The sequence below is a fragment of the Xenopus laevis genome, chromosome 4L (assembly GCF_017654675.1).
Source record: "Xenopus laevis strain J_2021 chromosome 4L, Xenopus_laevis_v10.1, whole genome shotgun sequence".
Taxonomy (NCBI): domain Eukaryota; kingdom Metazoa; phylum Chordata; class Amphibia; order Anura; family Pipidae; genus Xenopus; species Xenopus laevis.
Genome location: NC_054377.1, coordinates 98370620 through 98398353, shown reverse-complemented (window position 1 = coordinate 98398353; position 27734 = coordinate 98370620). Strand labels below are relative to the sequence as shown.

General features: G+C 37.2%; 1 protein-coding gene across 1 annotated transcript in view; it reads left to right on the top strand.

The window, feature by feature from the left end:
* Nucleotides 1-27734, top strand: part of dpyd.L (dihydropyrimidine dehydrogenase L homeolog) — a 404384-nt gene that overhangs the window by 262155 nt on the left and 114495 nt on the right. Inside the window, exons 15-16 of the mRNA XM_041590529.1 lie at nt 4457-4525; nt 11070-11153. Of these exons, the coding sequence (XP_041446463.1) occupies nt 4457-4525; nt 11070-11153 (153 nt within the window). The remainder of the gene's footprint in view (nt 1-4456; nt 4526-11069; nt 11154-27734) is intronic.

Here is a 27734-nt window from a genome sequence, read left to right as displayed (position 1 = left end):
ACATTATTCCCCTGCATAATGCAAATAGTATGTTTAGTGCATATTTATTGAACTTGTGTTGAAAAGGGTTATACTGCCCCTTTAATGAAAATGGGCAAACACATAAAAATTCATAAAAGTAAGAGCAGCTGTCCCACAAACAATATAGGTCATTTTATTTAATTTTGTAAAATCTTTATGCAGTTTTAAGTAGTAGGGGTACAAAAAGGAAAGGAGTGGAGAGGGTAGATGAGTAAATGCATACTTAAGACTTTTGTATAAAATATCACATTGTCATTCAATGCAATGATTTCAGGTTAAAGAGAGCTGTATAATTTCAAAGTTCTATCCTTTTAAAACCATTAGACAGTTAACAAGAGGTTTCTAAATGTTAACCAAGGTAGTTTATTTTTCAGATATTTTGGGGGGCAATGAGAGGGGTTTTTTAGAGACCTTAAAAGTTTATCATTATAGCTTGTCTATCCACAGATAACATATATGCCTGTATTTTGTACTTTTGTTATGCATGATGGATGTTATTTCCTCCATTTTCCTGGATTCTTCCAGAAGGAGGATCCATTCTTGAGTTGTAGGTGAGGCTGTTTCCTTCCATTTTTCGGTATCATGGCTTTTGCCCTTTGTCGCATGAACAGGAGTAGTTGGTTATTAAATACAGATGAATTTTGCGGATCATAGTGGAGGATCACCAAGGAAATCAGTAGCTATTTTTTCTTGGGTGACTGTTTTGATTGTAGTTATTATTTCTTTCCAATAACACGCTGCATTGAAACCAAAGGTGGGTGTATGAGCCTTTATGCTTGAGACATCACCAGCATAGGTCTTGAGCTTTGTGAAACATATGTTTTTATTTGGTAGGGGGGTATAATACTATTGTAGTATTAATTTGTATGTAAATTCTTGTGTTTTGGATGCTCTAAATGATTTATGTATTGACCTTATGCAGGTTATTCTTAACTATACCAATTTGCTTGTTGTAACGTCAGGTGCAAGCTGCTGGTCCCCCTTCCAGGGACCCACATATAACAAAGAACACACGCGCTGAGAGTGTGAGGTGTTGGTGATAATGTATTGAGTTATAGATGAAGGACCAGTGTTCTGTTGGTATTTTAATATCTTGGTCTTTTTCCCAGCTTATTTGGTGGGGTACAGTATAACTGCTGTTAAGGAGTTGTTTATATAGTAGTAAAATAGGTCATTTTATGAGTTTTTGCACCTGGGCAACCTCAGTGACTTTCATTACACAGCCCATCTACTGTACAACACACCAGAGGATAAATGTATTTTATGCATATTAGTTACTGTACAACCCAGAGGCACCACATCCCTATGACAGAGATGCCTGTGTTCCAGCAGAAACTTCCCATTTCTCTTGATCTTAGCAATTTGAACTAATTTGCAATCCTGCATATACGGTTTGTGCATCTTTACATTCTCTAAGGTGCAAATACAGGTATATTAAAAATCAAGATCACGTTTACACTATTTGAGAAAATATTCCAGGGGTTGAGTTTGATCAAGTTTGTGATTTGTATTAGAAATTGAATGAATCTGCCTCCCTGTGTCAGCCAGATTGTGGCTGAGTGCATAAATAATGGAAATTCTTGAAATAAACACTCAGGAATTTAATAAACACAGAGGGAGTTGCCAGGTTGAAATGGAATGTTTCATATTTTTTCATATTTTATCTTTTAAAAATAATAGGCTATTTATAGAAATCAACCATCTAAAATAAATGAGGTGGAAGGGCTGGTTGGGGTTAAGCTGCCCAAAAAAGTAAATGCTATTTTAATTGCTTGTAGAAAAGCTTTTTAAGTATTTCCTTTGCACGCCCTTGACATTTATTTATTCCAACATTGTCTTTTAAAGCACAGTGTTGTTCTGTTTTGTAATAAAAATTTAAATAAGACAATGTTTCCCTAATTAATAAACTTGTTAATGAAATTAACAGCTGTCGAAGGCATCAGATGTTCCAGACTCGTTACTCTTTGGGATGATCCCAAAGGAGATTTAGGCTTCATGAATATAATTTGACAAAACCTATCTCAGCCACTTCTAATTTACAGCAGCTCACCTCTCACATGCTTGTGATTTTGTCTAATAAAAAATGTAGTATATATTCTAAAGTAGAAAATTGTTGCCTTGATTCCATGTGTTTGTAATAAAGCCAATTATTCTGGTCACGTCATTTCGATCTATTTACAGGTTGGTTATCATCAACAAGCTATGACTGAGCAGGACATGACTTTTGCCTTGCACTTTGTTCAGTATTTTGCATTGCAATTTATATTCCTCCTTTTTTTAATTAGTTCAGTAGTTCCATTACCATGAACTATCGGATAAATGTGGACGAGTATAAACTGTTAATTATTTCTTGATAGGCATGTGTGAAAGTGCCCTGTACAGTATATCAAGCATAACTGCACTGGGATACTCATTGCTAAGCTGTATATTCAGTAGGGATCTAACAGGATTATTTAGTGTAAATGGTATTTCAGCTGCATTTATAACCATAGTTACAATGTAAAATACAATGAAAATATATTAAAGAAAGTCTTTTTATAAGGCAACACAGAATCATTCACTGTAACTACTACATTTGAAAGCAGCTTTTGTTGGGTACAAGGCCAAATACAGTACTACATGAAGTGTTAGAGGAGGAAGGAAGTGAAGGAGGTATTCTCTTTAACCTTGAACCTGCTGTCCTCCCCCAGAGGGGGGAGCCAGTGATAATGGTATCAAGTGTAGGGCCATAACGGGGGTTAGGCCTGGGGCCAAAGTGATTGAACAGGCCTGGTGAAAAGGGGCTCAAGTTATGGAGGAAATCTTCACCTAGGAGGGACAAGAGGTGGGCCCCTCAGTCTTGGGTATGATGGTTTGTAACAATCAGATGTTATGAAAGTTAATGGTTAAATATTTTATAATGTACTTGTTTACAATGCCCTACACTTAACTGATTTTGATTAGTGATGAGTGAATGTATTTGCCAGCCATGGATTCGCGGCAAACTTACACATTTCACCATGTGCACATTTTTTCACGAAAGGGTGGTGAAAATTTGCTGTGGAAAATTTTTCAGAGAAAAAACACCCATAAGAAAATATGCCCATTGACTTTAATGCATTAGGACAAAAGTCTGCCATTAGAAAAAATGCCAATTGACTTTAATGCATTAGAATAACAAAGTCGCCATAAAAAGAATGACCATTTACTTTAATGCGTTTCACTAATTCGCTCATCACTGATGTTGATTTATTATGGTCGTTATTTATGTGAATTTGTTAAGTGATGGGCGAAATGGTGAAACGTCGCAGAAATGCATTAAAGTCTATGAGTAACAACATTTTTTGCAACATTATGGGTGTCATTTTAATGGTAAAACTTGGCAAAAATTTCGCTCATCGATTCACTATTTGTTAATAAACAAGCTGTGAGCTTTTCATCCAAAATATCTTGTAGTTCAGTTTGTTATCCTAAGGAAGGGGGGTGAAGCAATGTGATGGATATGCCATCATTCATTTCTCTCACTGTAGAATGTCATGAGGATGCTATTCCATAACCTATTGTTCCTACTTTATAATTATGTGGGAATGCTCTTGCCAATTTCTTTCACTGCTGGGGGTGCCGTTAACCATGTTGATATTGTTTTAAATGAATAATATAAATGGGATACTATTCTACACTGTTTTTAACTGTGTAATGGGCTTGGGTTACAGTTATGCTTTCTTCCAGTGTGTAGAAATAAAGAGTACAAATTCTATATTAGATTCAAAAAGTTATACTTTAACATGGGCTTTGTTTCAACGTTTCATACAATATTCGGTGCAAGAATGGCTGGAGACAAGCCGTCCAATGTCGGCAAAAGACTTGGAAACTGGTCGGCTGGTCGACCAGATCAGAAATTTTTTTGAGTGCCTTTGAAGGTGCCCGAACATCGCTCAGTGTTTACTGCTGAATCATCAGATACAGGTAGAATTCTGTTGTTTCTGCCTCTATATCTGGCGATTCAGCTCTAAGGGGCAGATTTTATCAAAATGTGAGTTTAGAGCTTAATTAATAAAAACTCACTTATGTTCTATTCATTCCTATAGGACTTTTAGAATTGTATTTATCAATGGGTGACAATTAGAACTTGCTATTTGTCCACCCTGTGATATTTTGGGTAAGATCTTTCAATAATGGCTGGGTTGGGTACAGAAAAAAATCTTTTTTTCATAGAGTGTTTGTATTACTGTGCTGATGTAACTAGGAGCGATGCACAAAACAGAAGTTAAAATGGAAAATCAATGGAACATCTTAAGTAATCGAAATCTGAGCTAAGGCAGCATAAAATCTAATCAACAATGCTATTACTGGCGTTTTTGTAAAATGTGTATTGAACATTAGTTTAAGCCTTTTATTATTTATTTTTTTGCATATTTCTGTTCAAGCATGTTGTTTTTCTTTTTTCGAATTCCAGATTATTATTGCCAGCATCATGTGCAGCTACAACAAGGATGACTGGACAGAGCTTTCTCTAATGGCAGAGGTAATGGTTGAAACCATAAAATTACTTTCTTGTAGTTTGGTTTGAATAAACCATTTTAATAATATATGCCATAAAGAAGAAAAGAGATAAGGAATCTGAAATATTGGTCGGTATTGTATGCACACATGTAATGTATGGACATGTATATGTATGTTATCATTTAACTTATGTCAAAGCATAGCAAAACTTTAAAGGGTAACTTTGGACGTAGATGTATTATGCTAACTGGCTTTAAAAGTAAAAGAAAAGAGGGCCACCATCAGGGACAGGTAGTAATCCTCTGGGGGAAAGCTTTGACTCCTGTCAAAGAAACGGGTATAAGTCACTCTTGGATTTAAATAAATAATGATAATATTAAACAGACAGATTTATTTGCGCTATACATTAATACAGAGCTTTACATATTGCATGAGCAATAAAAAATAGCTCATGCATTGTGTTAAAAATCTTGAGGAACTTCTAAATAAATCTTTAAAGGGATCCTGTCATCGGAAAACATGTTTTTTCAAAAAGCACCAGTTAATAGTGCTACTCCAGCAGAATTCTGCCCTGATACCCATGTCTAGCCCCATGTCAGTTTTCAAAATATAAATAAAATTTAGAAATGGATTTCAGTGCAGAATTCTGCTGGATCAGCACCATTAACTGATTCATTTTGAAAAAAAAAAATTCCCATGACAGTATCCCTTTAAATATATTTACAACTATAAAGACAACATAACAGCTGTATTAAATATCCATTACAGTTTCATGGATTTTTATAATAGGGATGGTTCCCTTCTATTTCTTTGTAACATGTTCATGCTATATAAATGGAAAATAATAATAAAACTGATATGTAATAATACAGCAGGTATTATTGTGTTATTAAAGGAGAAGGAAAGCTACTGAAGCAGTTTATTGCCAATAGATTAGCCACAATAGTGCAAGCTATAAAACTATATTTATTCTGCAGAATGTTTACCATACTTGAGTAAACAGCTCTAGAACTCTCTCTGTTTGGTTAGGATAGCAGCAGCAATGTAACTAGAGGAGGTGGGCCCTGGCACAGGACGCGCAGTCGGGCCCTGAACTGGCCAGAATAAGTGGCACGCGAGCTTTTGGGGGCCCTGAGGGGAGCGGACAATGGCCCAATCGCACCCCCTGCTCCCCCAGTAGTTACGCTACTGGATAGCAGCTGCCATATTGGCTTGGTGTGACATAAATTCCTGCCTGAGTCTCTCCCTGCTGGCTCATAGATATGGGCTCAGATTACAGCAGGGAGGGGAGAGAGGAGCAAACTGAGTATGCTCAAGGCCATGCCCTGGAGGTTTAAGCTGAAAACAGGAGGTCTGATATAGAAGCCCATGTGTACACAATAGAAGGAAATAAAATCAGTGTTTCTTTTGATAGAGGACTCAGAGCAGCATTACTTTGAGGCTTTACTGGTGTATTTATATAGACCTTTCTAATAAAGCTTACTTCATTTTAGCCTTTCCTTCTCCTTTAAGGGTGGTAGGCAAGAGGCATACAAATCGTATAATGTGAAGGGAAAAAATATTTTTGCAGTAAAGATGAACCAATATGCAAGAGATGTATTGTGGAGAATGAAGGCCAAAGCACAAGACCCAAAACAATGGGCCTATCATTTTCGCTTGAGAGTTAATTACTTTTACAAGTTGAGATTTCAGAACAGTGTCAGGGGAAGGCAGGTAAACAAATTACTAGGTTTTAGACAGAATTGCCTAAATTGTGAAGGTAGAAAAAATTTAACATTTCCAAAAAGAAATAAAGCTTAATTTTCTACAAACCTCTACTCAACAATTAAATAAAATATTAATCAGTATTCTGTTAATAATAATCATATTTTTTTTTACTTATGCCATCAAATAACTGATAGTAGATATGACCGCAAAGTTGTTACATTTTTGTTGTCATCGTTTGTTGTGACTAAAAGATGCATTGGCAATGCAATAACCATTCATAAAAGTGTGGCAGGCAAGAGTCATATAATAGGGAAAATAAAATCAGAAGATTCCCATTCCCTAAAAAAATCATTTAAAAATAACTTCTGTTTTTGTACAGGATCTTAGAAATTGTACATATAAATTTATATTGCAGAAGACTATGTGTTCTTGCACTGCAAGCTGATAAAAATATAATTGAACATTGGCTCAGCTACACAAAATGCTGTCATGTGTCTATCTTTATGTTGCAGGCTATTTTCTTTTTACCTTGTAAATGAACAACACTTCTGGGATTTGGAGGAATGAAATTATACATAATCAGTAATTGGCTTTCTGATCTTGAAGACTTTGTCCATTTTATACCTGTATTTACCTAATTGACCATGAAATCTTTTGTGAAATCCATGCTTGACAAGAGCTTTACTACTTTAAGCTAACTATGATGAATGGCTTTATTATGTTGCCCCTTTTATTTTTTTTTATAGGACTGCGATGCTTAGTGTTCTTTTCATCTTTAATGGTTGTCAGTTTAGGGGAAGGGGGATTAAATGTACAATTCACTATTCTGTAGTTCAGCATGTGAAAAAAAGACCACGTTTAATGTTTACTATCTGCAGCATATTGAGACAGATAGGTATAGAGCAATAGTTAAAATACAAAAAAAAATGCTTGTATTATTTTGAAGTTTTTATGTTTTAAATGTCTATTTTAGATAAATGTTGGGCCTCAGATGCTCAGGAAGGCAATTTAATGCTGGCTTGTCTTACACCAAAGTGGTCAATTGTACATTATTGATTAAACAATAATTCTCAATGTAAAGTGCCATGTCTGGCAGGGGTCAAGAGCTGAAAGCATAGTAAGGGCATTATATGGCAGTTTAGGCCACTTACAAAATGGATAATGTGAATTAGGTCTAAGCCTCATTTCCTGGTCCATTTATAGTTTCATTTGCAAAGCCTCTATGCTAAGTCAGAGAGGCTAATTTTAATATTAATTGCTTGTGGCTAATCTTGCGTATAATGATTCAATAAACCATACCCTATACTAAAATAATGTTAATATGGGTCAGGCTCAGTTTGAAATGCTTTGTTAGTGGTAACAATTTTAACAATGTTAAGTATTGTAATATTCTTTCTGCTCATTTGTCCAGAGACCTTTATACACAGTGCTATGCACTGTCTTTCATATATAATTTGTATTACATTACCTTTTGTGCAAGTAGTTTACTGACAATTGAACTGATCAATGAACTCGTATACTAATGGATTCCAATTTAAAGGGTGTTAACCCTGATGAAGTACAACACATGAACATTAAGATCCTTATGTTTGTAAAGAAAATAATCCGAACTCTGTGGCAGTCATGGACGAATGCATGTAGAAAGAGTTAGAAACAATATGGACAATGAAAAACAGGACAGTTTTATACTCTGCTACCAAATATATATGAGTAACTAAGACTAATTTAATATGGTCCAGTTGATCTTTGAACACCCCACCAGTGGAAAGTGAATTTAATCCTTTCACTCCATTTTCAAACTTATAGCAAGGTAAAAGCTGGTGGAAATGGGAAGATAATTATTTTTGTGAACAAACAGTTATGGATTGTGAAGTATAAAATGTATGAGTAAAATAATAATATGAAAAAATGCATTTGGTGGTAAGCACATAATAGAGAATCAGCAGATGAGAAGGAAACATGGTCAAGAAAAGGAAAAGAAAGAGTAAGTAGTATAGTAGACATAAAATGTGAGGATCTTGAAATTGTAGCACTATGGGCTGTGGGAACTTTAATTCCTATTGCTCTTCAGGCTCAATACTGCTACATGTGATTATGCATCTTTCAGACTTTCACAAATTGGTGGAGGTTAAGGGTTTCTAGGCTGAACTACAATTCTCACATAATAATCAAAGCAAAGGTATTATGTTACACAGGCATAGCAGATTTATTTTCATTAAATGTGGACTTAAATGACAATTCCTTAAATAGGGTGCCAGACCCAGCATGTCAAAGATGCAGTAGTGTCTTCTGTATTCTTCCTAGAGTCCCTACAATATGAAGTCCATACTCTAGTGGCTGTTGCTTGAGAAACTAACCCCACATTATCCCTCTAGTGCAACATAGGACTGCTCATATTAGCTACACACTAGCTTCATTCCTCATCCTCCTAGAGCATGCTATAACAGGAGCTATCTTATTACCCAGGACCCTCATAAATTGGCTCCTTACTGAAGTCTCTTGCCTTAGACTCTCCAGCTGCATTCCCTGTCCTTCTGGAGTCCAAAGAGCAAAATTATGGGTGAGCGTACCTTTTTAAACCAATAATTAGCCATAGCAACTCTGTGCCAATGTTAACACATTCCTCCCACTGACTAATGGTTAGTCATTACACGATAGGGGAAGTAAACCCTTTCAAATGCCCTATATGAGGTAGAAGTAAAGAAAATTTGAGATTGGAGTGAGAGGGAATGGAGAAAAAGTGGCAGAATGCAATAGAGAGAAAGATAAGAGGGAGTAGACAAAGAGCACACAAAATTCCTGCAGTGTGCCACAAATAAGTAGATCACATTTTCCTGCCACATTTTTTCTCCTCATTTATATATTTTTTTCTCAAGACTAATTGAGCAGTTATTTTCTACCATTTAAGCATACCTAAATACATATATTTTCAAAAATGTGTTCACTTTATTACCTAAAGCTAGGCATATCTCTTCCAATGCAAAATTATATTTTATGAAAAGCCCTAGCCATAAAGTATGGCTATATTGAAATATATATATTTACAAAATAGTAAAGACAATTTTTTTTAGAAAAGTTACACCATTTAAAAAATTGTTAAATGTTAAAATAAATTCACATTTTTTCAGGCACAAGTAAACTAATTTTAGCTGCATGTAAGTTTTTTATCCACTGTTCATAAGTGTTAATTTGTTTTAACAGTTATAACTATGTACAGTACAGTAATAAAAGGAGAGTTTCAAAGTAACAATATGCCGCTATAAGCAGAAACTATATAATATAACCAATGATAGAGGCCTTATAAATAGAAACATATCACAAGAACCAACCTGGTAGCCCAGTAATAGTGGACATTACAGAAATGATTTTGTCCTGGGCCAGCCCAATAGCATTAAGCAGGCATTTAATGCATAATTGCAGCATAGTCTCAAAATAAACAAACAGTGAACATCTGAAATGAGAGACTGCTCTTACCAATAACTTAAACAAGTTTAGAAAGAACATAATTACTGATTCAAAAGTTAGTCTAATGAACAATTTAAATACTTTTTTTTTTAGAAATACCCCCTGATGATTTTGTTTGTTTTACAGACCAGTAGTAAAGTGTTGGCTAAAGGCACAGCTATAACATTTTTTCTTTTACAACAACATAAATATTATAATATTAAAAACAGAACACAAGGAAATAAGTCGCAATCATGACCAACATTCATGTAGAGATCCACCAGTAGACAAAGGTAGAAAATTAACAATGGCAAGTTAAGGTCCACTGTAAGATTAATGAATGTTGATAAAAGTTTAGGGTAACGTTCTTTATATCCTGAATGATAAATTTATTGCTATCTCAACATATCAGTACGGAAAAGGCCTCGATGTATATTTAGGGGCATATTTATTAAGGCTCAAATTTTTCTGGATGAGTTTTTATGGGTAAAAATTCTTAGAGGAAATATGTATTGTTTATAGATTTATTAATGCTTCAAAGCTGCTTACAATTGGTAGATGTTTTTTGTCTTCATGATGTTTGGAGGTTTTTGGCTGTTTGACACTGGTTTTCATCTAAAAAACCCAAAAAAGTGTGGTTTTCAGGAGACAATTCAAAAAAAGTCATACAATTTGTCTAAAGATTTTGTCTAGACTTTTCTCACACATACTGTACAACTTTTGTTCAAATTTGTTAGTAAATTAAGCCAAATCATGGTTGGGAGTTTTTTTTTTTTTTAAATAACGAGAAAAATTAGAGTTTTTAAGTCAGGTTATCTTTTGCTAAATAAACTGTTTGTGCAAACAGTAGTTGTTCGATGTCCTCCAATAATGTGGAACACCATAAAAAAATATCATTAAAAAACCTAAAAGGATTTTCATTATCAGTTTTTATTCAAGGTATCATAGTTAACATCAAATACAATAACTTTATGATGACCACAGAAAAAAGCAATCCAGTCAAAAATAAATAACTGTGTAAACAAGATACGAAAGGAAAAAAGCATTGGGTTTCTGGATAGAAGATCCCTTAATTTTTTTAAATGATTCCTTTGCTTCAGTATAATATTGAAAAAAGCAATTCAGTCAAAAATAAAGAACTGTTTATTGAAACAAGATAGTAAAGGAGTTAGCTTTGGGTTTTTGGATAATATATCCCAAACATTTTTTTTCTGTGCTTTTAAATTTCTTTTGAAAATTTAGTACAGAAGGAAAATGTAGGGCTTTATGTAGGTATACTACATGTGACATGAATAGGAAACCATAAGATTTCCAACTGAGATTATTTGATGTAAAGGTGTAATTGCAATGCTGGTATAGTTGTTGTACTTGTATATCTAGAAATGTTCTAAATTAATTTCCCTTCATGTTTTCAGGCTTCTGGTGCCAATGCTCTGGAGTTAAATCTTTCTTGCCCCCATGGAATGGGAGAGAGGGGCATGGGTCTGGCTTGTGGACAGGTAATGTTTTTTAAATGTTTTGATTCTTAGAATATTGGCTTTGGCAACAGGTGTCTGCTTTTGTTTTTGTGGTAGAGTACATTGACTTGGCTCTATTAAAATATAAACTCAAAATGGAAAATAACATAAAAGGCAGAAATTACATTCCTTTGACTAGAACTGAAATACGTTTGCTGGAAAGTCATATTGAAGTAAACCGTTTCCAAAGCACCAAGGCAGAATTAGCAGAATTTAAATGTTAGGGTTTTTTTTCAATCTTAATGTTGATCCAAGGTCCCTGAAGCAAAATATTGCAGCAAATGTTTAAGCTCATTGTGATTTTGTGCTAAATGGTGCTCGGCAAAAACAGTATCTTGAATTTCTTAGTACAGAATTTTCTAGGAATATACTGGAAAATTCAAAAAGAAATATAACTAGATATTTTTTGTTTTACTGCAAATTAAGGTCAAAGTTCCCATAATCTATCTCATGCAAATAAATAATCTTGTTGATCCCTTTATTGTTGTTGTTTAAAGAAAAAGCTTTGTTTATAAAAACTTTGAAACTATAGCGCTTTGAAACATTTTATTTAATTTATGTGACTGTTTTTTTCCACAATCATCAGTTCATGAGCTTTGGTTCTCGTTGTGATATATAGGGACTAATTTACTAATGCTCACGCAATGAAGCAAACCCTGCAGGAGTTACGGAACTCACACGGTGGTTTCAGGGAAAAAAAGCCTTCTTGGTTGAGATATTTATCCCCAAGCGGGCTCTCTTAAATAAAAAAAAGATTGGCGGCAGAATTGTTTGCCACAGTACATCAGAAGAGCTCTAAGAGCTCTTCCACAGCTCTAAAATGTCACGCCTCCTTCTGTAAAATACTCTTTATACATAGTTCAGCAATAAATAGCCAGAGGTACTTTAATGAATATGTGCAATATCAGCACTGTAATATGAAAAAACAGAATTTTACACAAAATGTGTCACATGAGCAGCATCCCCTACTATTCAGTTCCATAGCAGAAACTGCTATACCTCACAGAGGCATAACTTTACCTTACTTTACTTCACAGGGGCATAATCCCCCTAACCATCTTTTTTAATTACTTTCTTGTTTACTTTCTATAATTTAGTATATAAAAAAGAAATTATATATTTCTGATTTAATACTCTCTGATTACCTGACTGCCAGCCTAACAAGGCAGGTAAGCAGGAAAAATCCCCAACAAAGCTCAAAGAAAGTGCATAGGGGTTTAAGAATAAGGAACCCAATGGAACTTCAAAAGGGCTTACAAACGTCCAAAGGATGCAGAGCAACAGTCTTCAAAGAAGCATAACCCTCCAATAGCTCAGAACAGTCCACATCACTGGGGGAACCCACTGCCACAGATGCCTGACTGGCTACAAACCTTTCAGTCCACTAACATAGGCATGACAGCTACTATAATTAGCGCCCATATATATAGCTCAACCGGCTCAAGACAAGGTGACCATGCCCTCAACTCGTCCAGCACAGCCATATGGCTCACAGGACATATCCTCTGAGGAGCAAGGAGTTCTGCATGATGCAGGTAGCGATTGGGAAGACAAAGGCTCTGACCCCCCCACTAGTTACAGAACGCTCACACAAATTAAAAACAGAGGCAGTCAATGCACTTTCAGATAAGTTCCATTCATTAGGAATTCAGGAGGAACAAAAGAACTCAAAATATTAGATAAGCTGTTTGGCAAGAAACAGCTTTCTAGTACACAACATAATTGCTGAAACCATTCAGAAAAAATGGGCAACCCCCAACAGACTACTGTCCGAAGACAAGACAGTTGACATATTATACCAGACTGAGCAAGCTCCTCGAGACAAGTGTCTTTCTAAAGTGGATGCTCCATTTGCACACCTAGCCAAAAGAACTACCATCCCCCTTTAGGATGGAACATCGATAAAGGACCTGATGGACCCGAAAGCAGAACACCTGCTCAAAAACATTTTTTCCTTTACTACATATGCCTTTAAACCCATGGTGGCTTCAGCATGCATCACCCATATATTAGTCCTTTGGTTAGAGGAAGCCTTAGTGGCGACAACCTGGATTTTGATGTGTACTCTCACTTATCAAAAGTCACTAATGCAATCCATTTTCTTTGCGACTCCTCTATGGACATTCTCCAGGTTTTTATCCATAAAGACGGTCTTTATGGATGAAAACCTGGAATGCCAACCTGGCATCCAAAAAAAACTTGGTGGCACTACCCTTTAAGGGGACATCTTTGTTAAGCCCCAATTTGGAATCAAAAATTTACAAAATTACTGGGGAAAATAGCAACTTTCTGCCACCCTTTTCTATCACAATATTTTCAGCCGCAAAACCTCTCAATGTTCCCAGGGCTAGAATACATACCCAAGCACTACCAAAGACTTCTGATCCTCAAAAAAAAACTGGTCATACCAAGAACTTTCCTTCAAGGGTGCAGCTGACAAAGTAAAGGACCAATGAGGACTACCCCTTCCTGGCATGGAGATGACAGTAGGAGGGCTGTCCTTGTTGAAGGAAGAGTGGATTCACACTACTTCAGACAAGTGGGTACAACAAGTCATCTCCACAGGATAACCAAATTAATTTCAAGACACCACTCAGCCAGAGATTCATGAGATCCAGGCCCCCCCTAGCACTCCCAAAGGTTGTGTACTACTACAACAAGTCTAAATGGTCATGCTCTCTCCACCAAGGCAATCATTCAAGGGCCACCACAACAGAGACAAAAAAGGTTTCTATTCAAACCTATTGCTAGTGGCAAAAAAAGAAGGAAAGGTCAGGCTGGTTCTAGACCTCAAATCCCCCTCCACATCCCAGTGTTTAATATGGAATCCCTCAGGCCTATCATCAACAACATAGGGAGAGGGGATTTTTTCACATCCATAGATCTTACCGATGCCTACATACATGTACCCATCCACAGAGAGCACTAACAATTCCTGTGCTTTACAGCCCTCGTGGCCTTTACCAATTCCAAGCACTCCTATTTGGACTCACCACAATGCTGACAGTTTTTACAAAGATCATGGCAGCACTAGTAGCCCACATGAGACTACAACATCTATGCATATTGTTCTACCTTGAAAATCTCTAGTGAGGTCACCATCCCTCAAAGCAGCAACAAGCAACACTCAAATGCATCCAAATTCTTGCTTCACATGGCTGCTTAATAAACTACACAAAAAGCACACTAACACCCTCCCAGACAATTGTATTTCTAGGGATGCAGTTCAACTCCAAAACACACACAGTATCCCTCACAGAGCAAAAAATAGACAAGTTGAAGTCAGCTGTGCAACAGGCATTTATACAAAGACAACTAAAAGCAAGGATTTGCATGCGCCTTCGAGGCCTCATGACTACATCCATAGAGGTGATCACAATTCCACATGCGTGGCCTCCAACTAGAGTTCCTCCACAAATGGAGCAGACTACATCACAATCTCAAAGCCTGCATCACCCTATCACAATAAACCAGACAATACTTATGTTGGTGGTTTCTGGTTACCAACCTCAAAAGAGGGAGTGTTTGCTCAGTCTCACACTGGTCAGTTGTCACCACAGACACCAGCCTGGGTAGGCATTTACAGGCATCACAAATTCAAAGGCAAGTGGACATGATGAGACAAAGCTGCACATTAATGTGCTCAAAATCTGGGCAGTCTATGTTGCCCTCTCACATTGGACCCTCCTTCTCCAGCACTGCCCAATAAAAGTCCAATCAGACAATGCCACAGTGATGGCATACATAAACCACCAAGGGGGTACACGCAGCAATGCAGTGTGATTGGAAATACAATGGGTACTACGATGGGCAGAAAACCATTCCTGCACATTCCCAACCAACTCAACTGGGAGGCAGACCTCCTCAGCCGCTACTTCCTAGACCCAGAAGAATGGTCCCTCAATGCAGAAGTGTTTCACCAGCTCAGCATGCAGTGGGGGGCACCACAAATAGTCCTGAAGGAGTCCTGTTTCAACAAACAGGTTCCCAGATACTGCTCCAGGTACTGGGACCATGAGGCATTAGAAGCTGACACAATGGCGATGCCATGGACGTTAGACAGAGTTGCATTTTCCCACCAATTCCCATGATTCACCATGTACTATGCAGACTATAACAGTTCCATGCCACATCCATCATGATTACCAATGATGGGCAAATCTGACCCATTTCGCTTTGCCCAAAATTCGCAAAACGGCAAAACTCTGTCGAAATGCATTGAACTGTATGGATGACATTTTTTTCCCCCAATTGAAGTATATGGGTGTTATTTTTTGCGGTGAAACTAGACAAAAGATTATGTTCATCACTAGTGATTACTCCACACTGGCCCAGGAGAGCCTGGTTCTCAGACCTAATGAGCCTTTCAGTGATGCAGCCGTGGCTTCTTCCTGAAAGGGAAGACCTCCTACTCCAGGACCAGTACAGACACCCCAACCTGAAATCACTCACGAGATGGCTTTTGAGAGCACCACCTGGAAACTACAGGGATTCTCAGACAGAGTAACTAACACTCTTTTGCAAGCCTACAAGTCAACGACCATCTAGTCCTATTACCGCACACGGTGCACCTTCATCAGCTGATGCCAGCACAACTTGCTCAGCCAAACCACATGCAGGATACCAACCTTACTAGAGTTCATCCAAGCAGGACTAGACAGGAGCCCTTGGATTAACTCACTCAAGGTACAGGTCTTGGCACTGTCACTATTCTTGTAAGTCCCATTGGCATTGTGCCAGGAAGTTAACACATTTATTCCTCTCACATCAATTCCCCCTTTTCGTCAACCCATGCCACCATTTCACCTCAATTTAGTACTTAAGGTACCTCAAGCTGAACCGTTTGAACCACTGGCTTCCATCAGCCTACAGCTACTAATGTGGAAGGTAACCTTCCTGGTAGTTATTTCCTCAGTCCGATGAGTATCTGAACTAGGGGCCTTGAGCCATAAACCACCCTGTACAAGGTGGTCCTAAGAACCATGCCAACATTCGTACCAAAAATCAACTCATCTTTCCACATAAACCAGGAAATTGTGCTATCTTCCCTCTGCCCAAAGCCAACCACAGGAGCCAAGTGCCTTCTTTACAAGGATGATATGGATGTAGTCAAGGCCCTGAAGTTCTACAAATACAGAACACTGGAAATTTTGGAAGTCTGATGCACTCTTTATTCTATATGGTAAAAAGGGTTCCAATGTGTCCAAACACAAAATCGCCAGATGAATCAAGCCTCTGATTGCAAAGGTGCACCAAATCAAGGGGCAGCCAGTTCCCTTCAAAGTCGCAGTGCATTCAATGAGAGCACTCAGTATGTCATGGGTCTTGTTGCATGAGGCCTCAGCAGAACAACTCTGCAAGGTGGCCTGGTCGTCACTTCACACCTTCACAAACTTCAGCAGATGTGGCATTTGGCTGCAATGTTCTCCAATCAGTTAGTGGTATTCACTGCCAGTTTCTGCCATGTTAGAGCAGTTACTTACTTATTCTGTACTCATCCTGTTCGACTCTGTACTCCTCCAATTCTATATATGCCCAGCCTCTCTCTCTCTCTGTACTTTGGACTAACCCATCTGTCCCTGTGCTGCGTAGGGACTCGTAGAGAAAAGAGGATTGTAATACTCACAGAGAAATCCATTTCTAGGAGTCCTGTCATGGCAGCACATGGTGCCCCACCCTCAAGATAATTGCACCAGGTATTTGCAGCTATTCTAACTGGAACTGATAGGGGAGGGATAAGGCAGGGAAGGGGAGAACCAATGGGATGGACCATCTTAATTTTTAATTTATGAAGCCATCCTGGCTCCTGCATTAACCCATCTGTCCTTGTGCTCCTGTGACAGGACTCTTAGAGATTTATCTGTATTACAAATCCCCTTATTTAAGGTAATCCATGCTTTTTGAGCATAATAGCAGATTACAAACCAGTCCTAAAAGCACAAAAAGTATGTGGCATTGTTATAGTCATAGGAATAAACAGATTTATGTTTGTACAGATTTAATATGTTTGTACAATGTGTTGGAAAAGAACACTAGTACTATTTTTCCCAGTTTTCATCATCTACTATATCCTGAATGTTTTAGCTACAGTATCTTTCAAGGGTTGAAGGTTGAAAAGATCTGTCAGAATAACTCAGCCTGTGAGGATACCTCAAATGGGGTTGTTATTATTAGAATGTGTAAGAGAATGGAGAATTCACCAGTGAAATATCAACCACATCAAAAAAAGTTGTTGTGGTCAAAATTGTCGCGTGCATAAAACTTCAAAATTATTTGGACGCCCATTGACTTTAATGCATTTGGATCAAATATTCGTGCATATAAAAATTATTTTGAAGCTTATTGACTTCGATGCATTTTGCAAATTTTTCGGCACAGATTCACTCATAACTAATTATTACTGCGTTCCATGTTTCGCATGATAATTAAATACTGTAATTACAATATGTAACTATATAGTAATCTAGAATATAAGGTAAAATATATATTATTAATAAACTTCTTGCTATTAGATGATTGAAAGCAAGTGCAGTTAGCTCGATAGTCTGGACCCAAGACTATGCCAGGAAGGTGATAATATAAACTGGGCAAGATAACTCCCAATGTATAAAACGTCTTTATCAGTAACACCACAGCATTGTATTATGAAAGGTTTTGTATTTTAAATTATCTTATTTTAAACAAATGATAGATACACTGGCAATCAGTTTAGCAAGATTACAGGCTGTAGGAGGATGCAAGATGGGAGGAAAACACAGTTAAAAGGCTTTTGTAAAAATGAAGTCCCTTGGGGGCAAATTCACTAAGATGCGAAGTTGCGCCAGGCGCAACTTCGCCGCACTTCGCCGCACTTCGCCGCACTTCGCCACACTTCGCCAGGCGTAGTTTCGCCAGGGCTCCGCAAATTCACTAAAATCCGAAGTTGCGCACAGGGTAGCGTAAGGTTGTGAAGTTGCGCTAGCGTTGATTCACTATATAAAGCGAAGTTGCGCTAGCGAAGGCTAATTTGCATACGGCTCGAAATTCAAATTTCAATGGAGGAACACGTATCTGCACTACAAATGCCCAGTAAACCTTCAAATCAGCAAATAAAAATTTTATTTTGCCCTACACATGTGCCCACTGTCTAGGTAAGTTGCCATGAGTCAGGAAATGTAGGGGGGAGGAAGGGGAGCCCCAAAAATTTTTCGATCTTTTTCAGCCTATCACCCATCATGTAGAAAACACGCCAGCGTTTTTTGGGACTTAGAAAAAAAATTGACTTTTTTTGAAACAATCCCTATCTACTCTATTGCGATTCGCCAGGTCTGAGGTGGCGAAGGAAGTCTAGCGTAAAAGGTAGCGTTCAGTACACTGCGCAAGTTAGTGTATTTGCGTAGTTTCGTCGCTATCGAAGATTCGCCTGGCGTAAGGTTGCGAAGTAACACTAGCGAAACTACGCCAGCGTTCGTTAGTGAATTTGCGCAGTAGCGAAAATGCCAAACGCTAGCGAATTAACGCTAGCGTTCGGCGCTTCGCGCCTTAGTGAATTTGCCCCCTTGAAGTTAGTAGAACACTTCAGATAAAGGTGTGAATGAGGACTAGATAGAATAATACTATCCCTTCATAGTGTAAGATAAATGTATGGTAGATGTAGTATAAACAGTCCTATGCCCTATAGGGATGTAGCGAACTGTTCTGCGGCGAACATCGGCTGTTCGCGTCCGCCGCAAGTTCGCGAACGTCGCGCGACGTTCGCCAATAGGCGTTCGCGTCAAAATCGTTCGACCATTCGATCGCTAAAATCGAACGATTTTCGTTCGAATCGAACGATCGAAGCCATTGGATTGAATGAAATCATTCGATCGAATGGCTTCGATCGTTCGATTCGAACGAAAATCGTTCAATCGAACGATTAAAATCCTTCGATCGTTCGAATCGAACGATTTTCGGATGTTCGAAGTTCGCGAACTGTTCGCGAACTGTTCGCATTTTTTGCCGGTGTTCGCGAACGGCGTTCGCGGCGTTCGCGAACACATACTCGGCGGTTCGCTACATCCCTAATGCCCTACAATAGAATAGATAGTGGGTGTTAGTTCTCCAAGAGTTCACCTGTCAGATTAGACTTCAGAGTACATATGGATTTCTGCCTGTATCATTTACGGAACCCATGTGTGTATTTAGTGACTGAAGAATTTGTTTAACAATCAGGGTCCAGTTAGCACCTAATAACCCCTGGCACTGAAGTATTGTGATCAATTTTAAATGTGGAATGAAGTGGTGTGAGAAATAAATGAGAATTACCTCTGAACTTCACTTCAAAGATTAGTGAAGGGATCAGCTATGTCTGGACACGAAGATTGGTGACTTATATGGGTATAAGATTATCTCTCCATCATTGAGTACTTTATCTACTACTTTGATCTACTTTACCTTATTACTCTAGGCACTAGTGATGGGCAACACTGACCTGATTTCGCTTCACAGAAAATTCATGAAATATCAAAAATGTGACAATGCGTTGAAGTATTTTGGGGGAATATAATAAAAGTTGGTAACGGAAAAAATATTCGCAATGCGAAAAGTTATGCCTCTGTACGGACAAATTTGTGAACCCGGAAACTGTTTAGCGACCACTTCCGACAGTGGAAGAAGGTTTGCGAATCTTATAGTTTGTGCCAGTGCGCAGTGAATGTAATAAAGCTTCTTACTGAAAAAGTTATGTTTGCTCCAAAAGATTACGACACCTTCAAGCACTTCTTAAAAGTGGGCAATGCACAATTAAAATTTGCAATGTAATAACAGTTTAAGGAAGAGTATTACATTGCGAAATGAGACTTTTTATTCTTATTTGTGCTAATTGTTTTGCTCTTTGCGACTTTTATTACATTCCCCCATATGGGTTACAGAATTCTTTTGACACGCGACAATTTTTTCTATGGCCATCATTTTTGCGGCGCAACTTGGCGAAAAGTTTCAATCATCACTAAGTAGGCACTAAAAAATATCCTGCAATTTGGGTGTTTGCACATAATTCCCCTGATTCTTATGGAGATGATAAGGACCCATTTCTGTAATGGTAATTCTTTGTTTTATAGTATATTTACTGCTTAAACCAGGATATGTCCCTTACTTCTTGATTGCTGTATGGTTAGTAAGCAATGCAGAATTGGAAGAGCCTGTGTATACAGTATATCCATATAAATGGAGTTTTAGAGAAAAGGCAGCATGCTCTGTCAGTGAATGTACAAAACCATTTCCCAATCCCAAGGAAAGAATGCATAAAAGCCATGTGAAATATTTTTCCATCGCATTAAGTAGCACAGCCAGGCAGTCATGTCTAACCAAGTGTTTTAGTAAGATAACAAGCACCGTGTCATATTCAGTAGAAAATTCCTGTGCTCAGGACAGTTAACAGTTGAAAAAATTCATTTTCCTATTTGTCATTGCATACAAAGCAGTTGCCAGTTATGTTACTGCAATGCAAAGGTTCACTGAATGTTGGGACCAAACATCCGACAATCTTTTAAAAACATAAAAGATTTCAACGTGTCACTATTGTTGCTTCTTTATTACACATAAATGGTTATAAAGCAAAATAGAAGACTTTGTCAATTATTGGGTAGAACAGATTTTGCATTTGATTTTATGTGTGGGCAAATGCATACAATTACAGGCATAGGTTTTATTGTTGTGAAAAAGAGTATCGGACAAAAATCTTAATGAAGAAATTCCTCAAAACACTGCTGATCTGAACAGCTCTAAGGTTAATTGATATAAAATTGCAGTTTTGTCCAAGTGCCATTAAACAAACAGTGACTTATAGATGTCATTTTCATCAAGGGACTTTTATTCTAGGCACATGTGACCAGATTGCAGCAACTCAAATGTTTGTCTTTGTCTCACCTCCACTGGTCCATTTAATAAATGATGGTGTATACTGATATTTGCATCATTTTAACCATTAGTACAGCTATTATTTTTTTCCAATATCAAACTAAGTTATCATGCTCATGTATGGAGCCTGAACAAGTATTTGAATTATTGTGCTCTGGTGTAGACCGTGCTGCTGATGAAAACCATCAGTGTAGTTTGGAGGTTATTTGTCAACATAGAAAGCAATTTGGTCACCATGTGTATATAAACATATTAGCAGAAAAGCGGGTATACAGTATCCCTCTTTTTTGTTGGTTTCATATTTTAGCCCCCATGATGTCCAGTCCAGTTCTAGGAAACCTCCACTCACCTGTAACATTTTTATTTATTATGAATCAAATCTTTTACACCTTAGATATGTCATAGTTTATTTATCTCTTCTTTATCTGGTAATGCCATGTGTATAATAGTTGATCCCCCTGCTCTAATTCAAGTCACAGCATGGGGATCATTCCAGTGAGACATCTTACACATTTAGTAGTGTTTTACAAAACCTCAAATCTATCTGGTCGGGGCTTTTTGGGGCAAAAACTAGAATTTTTGGTGTAAAAAAAATAAATAAAGTTTTCGAGATTTATTATACCCCAATACTGCAAAAAGCCTGATCTGCCATCTCAGATGTGTCGAGGTCCTGTATAAGTCAATGGGAGAGGCACTTATGCCAATTTAAAGTTATCATGGTGTGTGCGCTGGGTTTAGCCCAAAAATTAAAAAAAATTCAGGCAAAAAACTCACTCAAAATTCATACGAATCAGGGTTTTGCTTGATTTTATGGAGTTTTTCCAACGATCAGATTAAATCAAGGTTTTTTTGTTAATAAATAAGCTAAATTCGGCATGGGAGTTTGTTATTTTTAATTGATATTAAGAGATAATTCAGATTTTAGTGAATGACCCCTGAAGACTTTAGTCTTGTAGGAGCAGAGCGGGATGGTTTAATATGTCATTAAAAATATATGTATGTACTGTAGCAGAATAGCAATTAAAATCTTAGTAACGGAAAAAAATACCATATCCATACCATTTTTAGTTGAAACGATAATGGAATGTTTAGTTTTCATTGTTTACAATTTTTTTTTGTAACTTACATTTTTATTAATTTTCAAAATAAACAAGCAGACAAAACAGAGTATGAGGTACATCAACATTACAGAGGGTTCAAGCTGTTCCATCCATAACCTCTAAGTATAGCAATAGACTACGCCAAAGTATTGGATTCGACAATAATTGTAAGGCAGTACAACAATTGCATAAGGAGAAACAAGGAAGAAGAGAAAAAAAAAAAAAAAAAAAAGGGGGGGGGGGAAGGGAAAGAATACAATGTAAACAGATGAAAAGACATAGGGAGGGGGAAGATGAAGCTCGCAGTCATATATCATAGCTGTAGCCTATCAGTAATTACCGAATAATTTAAGAGCAGTCGATTCTAGTCAACATGTAATGGTCCCAGTCGCCCCAGATATTGCTATGCAAATCTAACGTATTGTTGATGCGGGCAGTCATTTCCTCAAACTTCTTGTTGCTCTCTAGTATAAGAATTATTTCTTGGATGGTTGGGATTTTTGGAGTCTTCCATTTGGAGGTAATTGCCAATCTGGCTACTGTGGATATCTGATTAACCCATTTCTGGGCTGCCTTTTTCAGTCTAGGGATAGGTAGAGCTAATAACAAGTGAGGCATTGCAATATTCATGGGGGATTTAAAGACCGCTATTATTAGGTCCACAACATCCTGCCAGAACTTTGTCAGTTTGGGACAAGCCCAAAGAATATGATGTAACGTACCTTTGTGGCTACATCCTCTCCAGCATAAGGGACTGCTTTATTGTTTACAATTTTTAATCTGCAGTATCATGCCTATTGTGAACAAAAATCTGAAATACTGGGTAGACTTTAATGGTTTTAAATTGCTTTAGCTGTTGGGCAGGTTTTATGGCTTTTTCCCTGTTACTTTGCTCCTATTTTTTTCGCAGTAATGGGTTGAAAAGCTTCCCACGTGACAAATAAAGTAGGCTACATCTGTAACTGCTACATTCATATATTAAAGGAGTTATACATTCTGCTCGACAGTGTTTCTTGTATGGCAAAAAACCCAATCAAACCCTTCTGCCCTCTAGCAGATAACCTCTGTACGACCTATATATTTGAAATATTGTCTAATCATATGGTACATACCACATTTTTCTCTAGGCAAAGCATTATTTTTTCTCCTCATGAAACTGCATGTGTCGAATGGCTTGTGGGACAAATAGGTTTTAAAGTTTAACGTAATCATGTTATTTTCTTTTGTTGAAGAAGTCAGTAATGTGTGTGTGTGTGTGTAATTTTCAAATGTATTATTTTGAAGAAAAATTCAAGCCTACTGGAAATGGAAAAATGTTTATTTTCCATATGTATGTGTTTAGAAATTTCAGGTTTAGGAGGTATTTTTCACCATGCGGTACATGTAGCTTATCTTCATTGCCTGTGAACTGAGAATTAACACCTTTAAATGAGGTGGTTCACCTTTAAATTAGTCGCTAGTATAATGTAGGTCGTCACTATTTTGTTGCTTGCAGTTCTCCGGTTTGAAATTTCAGCAATTATCGCTTGCTAGGGTCCAGTTTGCACTAGAAACCAGGCAGAGGTTTGAATAAAAAACTAAAAGATGAATAAGAGAGGGCCTGAAAAAAAAAAGTAACTGTTAATAAAATTGTAGCCTCACTCGCCAGTGTTTTTTTTTTTTTGTTGTTGCTGGTGGCCCCCATTTGAAAGCTGGAAATAAAAAGCTGAGAAAGGCATTTTAAGAATAAGAATACTATGTTTTAAAACATATAAAAAGTTAATATAAAGTGAACCACTTTAGGGGCATATTATCACGGTGTGAAATACAGTAAATGGGGCATTTATAAAGGTATTTATTGTTGTATAAATACACCCAATCACCATATTTAATATTTAAGTTATTGTACAACATTATTTTTAGCTCTTAATTTTTATGGTGTAACTAGTTGTGGGCGAATCTGTGCATTTTTCACGAAATGCATTAAAGTCAATGGGCGTCAAAATAATTTTGACGAGTGTCAATTTTTATACGCGTGACTATTTGGTCCACAAATGCATTAAAAAATTGTCTCCACAGTTTCACTAATTAATTTGCTGTGAATTTGTGTCTGGTGAATTTATTCACCCATAACTAGGTGTAACTAGTGATGGGCGAATTTGCGGCGAATTTGCGCGATTCGCCAGCAGCGAATAAATTTGCGAAACGCCCGCGAGAATTTGCGGCAAAAATTCGCCAGCGTCAAATTTTTTTTAAAAAAAACGGGCGCCGGCGTCAAAAACGAGACGCTGGTGCCGTTTCGCAAATTTTTCGGCAAAGCGAAACGGCGCAAATTCGCCCATCACTAGGTGTAACCCATCAATGAAAAAATTCTGATAAATTCTGAGTAAAAAAAAGCAAGATTGGTTGAAGCCATTTTACAGTCAAAAAACTGCTTTTTACATCTGAAAATTACTGAAATGTTTCTTGAAAGTTACTGAACAGCGGCAAAAACACTGCGCACTCGCAAAAGTGGTGCAAAGCTGTGATAGGTTTTGGTATGTTATATGGTTTCCACCTGCCATATAAAAATCAAATCTGTAATGAACCTCCTCGAAAAAAATATTTTTAATGTCTTAAGATATAGGACTCTGATGGTATTTTTAGTAGTACCATTTTTGACCTTGTGTCAGACAAAACTCAGTAAAGGAAAACCTTTAGTAATAGGCAATTTATTCATACATAATACAACATAACAGTTTTGTCTGGGTAAGCTGTTGGAGTAACACACATAATGTCAGCCAAGGACTTAACAAAGACACACCTCTTGGTCCAAGCATTATATAGCTTTCAGAAGGCATTTACAGTAATTATGACAAGGGGTACATGGAAATACCATACATGGTCTGGCGAGGAGACTTACTGGCATATACATTTATACATTCCTGTAAGATGTACAGTTTTGCAACATAAGAGATTTCTGGTTCCAACTGTCCACAGCCTTGTAGACATCTGTTAGCTAAACATAGCCATTGTGGTACAGACAGCTATTGAACAACACTTCTGCAAAAGGGGCACCAAGAGACATGCTGACACTATGCTGACACTCTGGAATCTAAGTAACAGAGTGGAGATCATTTATTTGTATGGCTTATATAAGTTATATGAGTGACCATTGTCCACAGTTGACCATTAGCCCTTATAGTCCATCCTGCCTTGGACCCTATAGCATTATGTCGTCATAGAGGGCGGGGTAATAGATATCAACCCTCTGACACTAGCCATTCGTCCGTCATAGGAATTAGACCGTTCCAGATATATTTTATATAAACAACTCCTCTCATCTACTTATGCACAGGTTGGCGTACGTGTGTGCAAATCATGCCCCCATTGGGGGGGGGGGAAACGTGTCTTTAAAATCTCACATGTGATATTCATGATTTTTGCCTTTGATTAAGTACATAACATACGAAACATGCAAGGCGTGCTTGTTTTTAATATGATAGACCAATAAAATCTTTTTTTTAATTTCACTGGAATCCTGTGCCGCTCAGTCTGTGAACATTGTAATTGCATACACCTCTTGCTGGACTTACACTATATAAAGGTGCATGTCCAGAATACTTAAACATTCTAAAACGTGAATTCAGATACATTTCTTTAAGCATAATCTTCCCTGTGACATTATTATTCCAATAACTCCATGTCAAACCTGTAAATTTTGACCATATATTATTAAACCTGAGATTAAAATGTGTGGCTTGTTATTCAATCTTTCAGAAGCTATCATTTACTGATGAGCTCTTGCTGTGACTAATGCATTTTCATTCCAGCAGAATGGTCTCTACCAGTTTTTGATTCCATTTGTAATGGATAAAGTTGCTAAAGAATAAAGTTGTTAAGGATATTTCACATTTGAAATTTCACATGCTTGAATTGGTAGGAGTAAACCTTTTCAAAGAACTGTTAATGCATTAGAAGGCCAATTTCCCTATATTTCCATTGGGGTTACTTTTGTAACACTTGCAATAACATGGTTTCTATTCGCCCAAGTAAATGGGTGTTTTTTAAGATTATGTACAGTATGTCTTAGTAATCAAGTAATTCTTACATAGTTTCAGAGCAAGAAAACAACTATTCTATATAAAAGGAATGGCTATGGTAAAGCTGAGTAGCAGGTCAGAATACAAGTAGGAATTATTAATTTAATTCTTTTGCTAAATATTGTTAGTTGTTTACATCAGAAGACTAACACTAGTTTGCAAAGTAAAACCCCATCTTTTTCACCTTGCTCTGCATCAGTACGGAGATTGGTGTATAGCTGCCAATAGTGGTGTGACAATGTAAATGCAAAGACATACTAACTGTAATGCATACAACCTGCATCAGTGGCTCATTTATATTAACTATATAGATGCCTAGGGCTTATACATACAAATATGAACTTGGCTTATTTTTTCTGCTTTCTTTTCTATGCTTTTCATGCCATATACGACCATACTTACTGCAGATTTCCCGATCCTCTTTTGAGAGTTTCGTTTGGCTGGAAGACTTCAAGTATACTGTGAGCTGGACATTTATTTCGGCAGGATACTACTTTATAATCATTTGTCACTAGGCTTGGGTGAATTTGAACCATTTGTTTTGCCAAAAATTTGCCGCTGACGCCCATTAAAGTCTATGGGCATCAAAAATATTTTTTTTGACATGCAACACCATACAAGTCTAGGGGGCGTCATTTTCACAGTGAAACAAGACGAAAAAATTCGCCCAACCCTATTTGTCACTTCTAGAGTGCCAGAGATTTCCCTGCACAGAGGGGGAATGTACAGCGCAGCAGTTATACTGTACATCCCATACTGTACAGCAATAAGTGATGCAAATTTTCTGTAACTGTTGAAATAAATACATAAACTCTTGTTTTGTAAAAAGGAAAAAAGTTAGTACAACTCGTCATTTCAAATGACACATTTGCATGCTGTAAATCTTTTTGTTCAATTCATGTAGCCACTTCTGAGTTGATTTGCAGCTCATTCTAATTTAGACCTAAAGCACTTTATAAACTTCCTGTAAATTATACAGCATCCTGTAATGTTGGTTTGACCAAATCGCAGACAGTTGCACACATTGTTCTAGCATAAGAAATCAATATTTGCAGGTATTGCTCTAGTCATTTAGTATTCATTCATATCTAATTTATATGATGTTACCTGGACTAACTAACATCTTCATGTTACTAGCTAGAAAGAGGTAAATAAATAGGTTACTTTTCTTCCATTTTTACCTAATTATGAAAAGACTATCCTCCAAAGGGTTATGATTTTAGGTGTTATAAGTTGTTGGAGTATGCCAGAGGTATTTATTCATGTTATTGACACTTCACTGCTTATATCCACAAAGCTAATGCATCACCTTATAGTAGGCCAAATCCATGAATTCCTTTGGGAGAAAAAAGTCCTATAGAAAGGAAAGAATTCGCTTGTCTTGATATGACTTTTGGTAATTGGGTTGGGTGTTATCTTGATCCCACTTTCACTAAGCAGAATTAAATAGAAAAAAAAAAAGAAAAGATGTGCCAGTCTTACCACCATAAACCGTTTTACTTTTGTGCATGTTAAGCCTGTAAGTA